Source organism: Micromys minutus, assembly GCF_963924665.1.
Source record: "Micromys minutus genome assembly, chromosome: 2".
NCBI lineage: Eukaryota > Metazoa > Chordata > Mammalia > Rodentia > Muridae > Micromys > Micromys minutus.
In genome coordinates this window covers 91791188-91796139 of record NC_137971.1, presented here as the reverse complement: position 1 = coordinate 91796139, position 4952 = coordinate 91791188, and the positions used below count along the sequence as shown (strand labels likewise).

General features: G+C 33.1%; 1 protein-coding gene across 1 annotated transcript; it reads left to right on the top strand.

Moving 5' to 3' along the window:
• Positions 1 to 2649: 2649 nt before the first annotated feature.
• Positions 2650 to 3603, top strand: LOC308417744 (olfactory receptor 52Z1P-like; the record flags this gene model as incomplete). The annotated part of the gene is made up of 1 exon (XM_080913058.1): positions 2650 to 3603. One exon carries the CDS (start codon positions 2650 to 2652, stop codon positions 3601 to 3603), a length of 954 nt encoding a protein of 317 aa, XP_080769184.1.
• Positions 3604 to 4952: the final 1349 nt, after the last annotated feature.

Here is a 4952-nt window from a genome sequence, read left to right as displayed (position 1 = left end):
TTCACTAGCTTAAGACAAAAATAGAAGATAAACACATGAGAGATCTTGGTGTGGTAGGTGAGAGAATCTGCGTTTCAACAAAGAAAGTGCTAGCATTGCAAGAATTTCTCATGGTGTGTTTTACTTATTGGGCTCTTAACTTCACATTTTTTTACACTTGTATCATAAGTTTTTGAAGATATAATAATTTTGATGTGGGTTAAAAGGTAAACTGAGATGTAAAACAGAGACAAGTGCTATTATGTGATAGAATTGGAAAGAGGATGAAAGGTTAAATGTGTCCATATTTAAGAAACCCATGCACTAGAGTATAATACAGATTAGTTGATGGTGATGTGTGGCTTCTTCTGGCTATTTGCAGAGTAAGTAAAATCCAAAGCCTCCCAGGGACTATTTTCTTGATCAGAGCAAGCATTGATTATTAGGAAGAATGGTGAAATGACATGCATTACAGTATATTGGTGATTCCCAGGTCAGTGCTTAATGTATGGAATGAAAAACGGAGCCCAAAAAATAGTGGGAGTACCATACCATCTCTGATTCATAAGCACTGGTTATCTAAGCCATTCTATATGACTAAATGCCTTATGTCTCCTGGACATATATTTTAACATGAATACACATTTAGAAATGTAAGATTTTGAGTATTAATTATAGAGGTAAGCACAAGACATGAAGGTATAATTGCAGGAGCTTGGCTGTGGATCAAAAATAAAATTGAAAAAGGAACAAATTGGAGAGATCAAGACCTGGAATGATGTATAGTCAATACTGTCAAAAAGTTAGACAAAAGTGTCTTCTCAGCAAACCTAATTTGTCGTGTGTGTTGCTACCATCTTGCAGAGTCATTTGCCACACAGTGTACCCTCTAACTTCATAAAGGCTGTGCTTCCTCTGTGATGAGACCCATTGTCTTTATCCTGAATTGTTCCTGGATCCTGAAGACAACAGCTATCCAAGTGAGAAATCTGCTGGCTCTCAGATTAACTTGTACAATCTCTCTTTTTCCTGAAATGTCCTTAGTTCTTTCTACTGAAATAGATTCTTTAGGTGCTTGTGCATGTACACAAATGCCTATAATTTCAGTATTTGAAAGCCAAGTAGGGAAGATTGATTCAAGGCAGTTTGAGACTTAAAACAAGAAATTACCTCAGAAAAGATATCCTTCTGTATCATGTCTTCTAATTCTTTTACAACTAATAGATGTTTACTGACATGTGTTGGTGCTGAGCAACACTTTTAAAATCAATTTTATCTTTTATAGAAGCTATATCATTTTAAAAACATTTTGAAGTTAGTATTTGCTTATGTTTTATTAACAGATCTGGATCAAATATGAAGTTTCTCAAAATTTTCAATATGGTCCTTCATAATTTTCATAATTTTCTTTTCTCTCACTAGAACTACAAAAACCCACCTTCACTGAATTTTGTTTATTATTATAGAATTTTAACTCTATAGCTGCTTAAATGTATTGTTCCTTCAGTTCACGAATATCTTTTTCCTCTGGCCTTGACTAAGAAAAACATTTCCTAATATTGATTTATTACCCACAGTTATGTTTTTCTATACTTGAGTGATGATACTTTTAACAGTCTGGTAGTATTCCTCTGTTTTACCAACACTTGTCAACATAAAATGATGTGGCTTTCATTAATTCCTTTGAATTTTTCTCATGGTGACTTAATATAGTCTTTATTTAAACACTTATTCAATACAACAATAATAAAGACATTCATTAATGATAGTGATAATAATAACAGTAATGAGAAAATATTGTGTCATCAAGTGAAACTATCATATTAATATTAAAATAAGAACACATAGTAGAATGTACCAAAAAGGCTTGAAAAACAGAGAGTGTGGGATATATGATGCAAGTATGATATTATCAAGGGAGACAGACAAGGTGTACTATGTTAGAATAGGCTTAATGTCTGTTTAGCAGAAACACATACAGATTACAACCATGAAATTGTAATTTCAAGAGCATAATTGTGAAATTAAAACACTAAGCTAATGAGGCATTGTACACAGTGAGTACTATAGTCTTGGATACAAACTGATAAAAGAATAAAAGAATGAAAGTCTTAGATGGTATGTTGCACGTTAATGTATGAGAGGTTGGTTTTCATTTACCCAATAATATTCCTATCTAAAAGATTATAACTTAGTGTGTCAGGATGGCCATATGGTCTAAGGCAGCAGTTTCTCTAGTTCATCTTTAAGAAGACCACATCTCAAAAATTCCAGAAAAGAAAAATGTGATAAATATTAGAAATCATTAATTAAGGCAAAAGCATTTCACAGACTTTTATTTTGAGGCTAACATAGTAGTTTAAGAACAGTTTCTAGAATCCATATCAGACAAACTTATGATTTGTACAATTATTATAGTTTTTACCATTGCCATTAATACAAGTGCTATAAAAATTTGGATTTGTTTTTCTGTTCATAAAATGTTCCTGCTTTATTATCTATATATTGTGATTGATTGAAGCAAAATTGCCTATTTTATTATTTTACTTGTTTGATAATTCTTTCTCAAGTCATCACTGAATTACTTTGTCAAAAAAATTAAGCTAAAGATAACCATGATTTGTGATTTTTTTCCATCACCATTCCAAGTATCAGAAAAGAAAATAAAAGATGACATCTTCAACATCTTTCAATCACACCAATCTCAGAGACATCTGGTATACTATGGTTGGGATCCCAGGACTAGAAGATGCACACATTTGGCTTTCCATCCCTATCTTCTCAATGTACATAGTAGCTGTTGTAGGCAATACATTCCTAATATTGCTGATCTCCAATGACCGTAGTCTTCATGAACCCATGTACTTTTTTCTATCTATGTTGGCCCTGGCCGATATCTTCTTGTCCACAGTGACCATTCCGAAAGTATTAGCAATCTTCTGGTTCCAAGCTGGAGGCATTTCTTTTGCTAGCTGTGTGTCTCAAATGTTTTTCCTCCACTTCATCTTTGTGACAGAGTCTGGTATACTACTCTCCATGGCATTTGACCGTTATGTGGCCATCTGCCATCCACTAAGATATACCAACATCCTAACCCCATCTGTCATCATCAAAATGGGCATTGCCTCAGTGACTAGAAGCTTCTTCATCTGCTTTCCCCTGATCTTTCTTGTTTATAGGCTCACCTATTGTGGAAAGAACATCATTAATCACTCATACTGTGAACACATGGGCATTGCCAGGTTGGCCTGTGACAGCATCAAAGTCAATGTTTACTATGGGTTGGTCGTAGCTCTTTTTTCTATATGTCTAGATGTACTACTTATTATCGTCTCATATGCTCTCATACTTTGTGCGGTGTGTAGAATACCTTCCCAAGATGCCAGGCTCAAGGCTCTGAGTACGTGTGGCTCCCATGTCTGTGTCATCCTGTTGTTTTACACGCCAGTTTTCTTCTCTTCCCTTGCTCACCGTTTCGGAGGTGACAGCATACCACTGCATGCTCACATCCTCCTCGCTAACCTGTATGTCGTTCTACCACCCTCCCTCAACCCCATCATCTATGGAGTGAAGACAAAGCAAATTCAGGAGAGAGTTATTCAGTTTTTTTCTCTGAACAGGTAATTTATTGACATAACTCAAACCATATTGAAGTAAAACATCTCAGGTTCAAGATGACTTAAGAGCACTTGAAGATATTTGGAAAATACTTTGATAACTTAAAGATTACATTTCTTAGTAAAATAGACACTATGAAATTCTTATAGATTATGTTTCTTTGGTTCAAGTCATTATTATTGCTTTACTACACAAATATAATCAAGTAATGAATACCAATAAATTATACAGAACACATAAAGTCAAAATATTTTATTTTATTTATTTATATCATCATTTAATTATTTTCCTTTATATAATTGTTCAAAATAAGCAATGGTTATATGTGTTTTTAGTTACCTTCTTCTCAGTTTCTCTACAATACAAAAATACAAAGTATGTACATAGAAAATTGTTGAATTATTTCAGCCCAGCCAACTTTGTTATGCATTTGCTAACAAAGCCATTAACCCTGATCACCAAATGAATCTATCTGATTTTATTTTTTATTTTAGTAGAAATAAATTTTTAAGACAAAATTATTTTAATATCCTTACACATTTCATATCATTAAAATTAATTTTAGCTAATTGCCATTAATGCCACGAAATAAATTATCAAATCAAGCAAAATTAATGTATTTGACATGACATTCTGTTATGAGACTTTAGCAAAAAATTTCCTACTTGCTTTTTTTTTTTTCTTTTACAATGTATATGACATCTTGGGCCCTGTGTTACCCATCTTAGCTTACCTAACTCATTAGTGAGGAACTTTGAAATAATAACAGAAATAGTTTTAATTCTATTACAAATTTTCTGTTAAAAATTTTGATAGATACAATTTAAATTTTGTTTAAAATGCTCACAGTGAAGAAGAGAAATTAACCTTACAATGATAGTTTCAGTTTTACATGACTAATGATCATTTTAGTCAAAATATTTCCCTGAAACTTTGAGTTTGGATTCAGTGTTTTCTTGAATATCCATGTTAATATAATATAGATGGCCAGAAGCTAGAGAGATGAATCAGAGGTAAAGAGCAGTTTTTACTGTTGCTAAGAATTTGAATTTGGTTCCCAGCATTCATGTTAAATAGTTTAAAGCTGTCTGTAACTCCAAGAGACCAGCACCCTCCACTAGTACCCATAAACACTGGGATAAACACACACATAGACATACCCAGATAAGTAAAGATAAATCAATTCTGTTTAAAAATGAATGGTTCTGTTTTCAAAAACAGCATTTGGTAACAGGCATTCTTAGCAACTGTCTACTTTCAGAACAATTGAATTGGCAAAGTAACAGACAAAACAAAAGGAGTACCTGATTACATGTGCAGGAAAGGGTTTGAGACCCAATGACTGAATAGTTCAG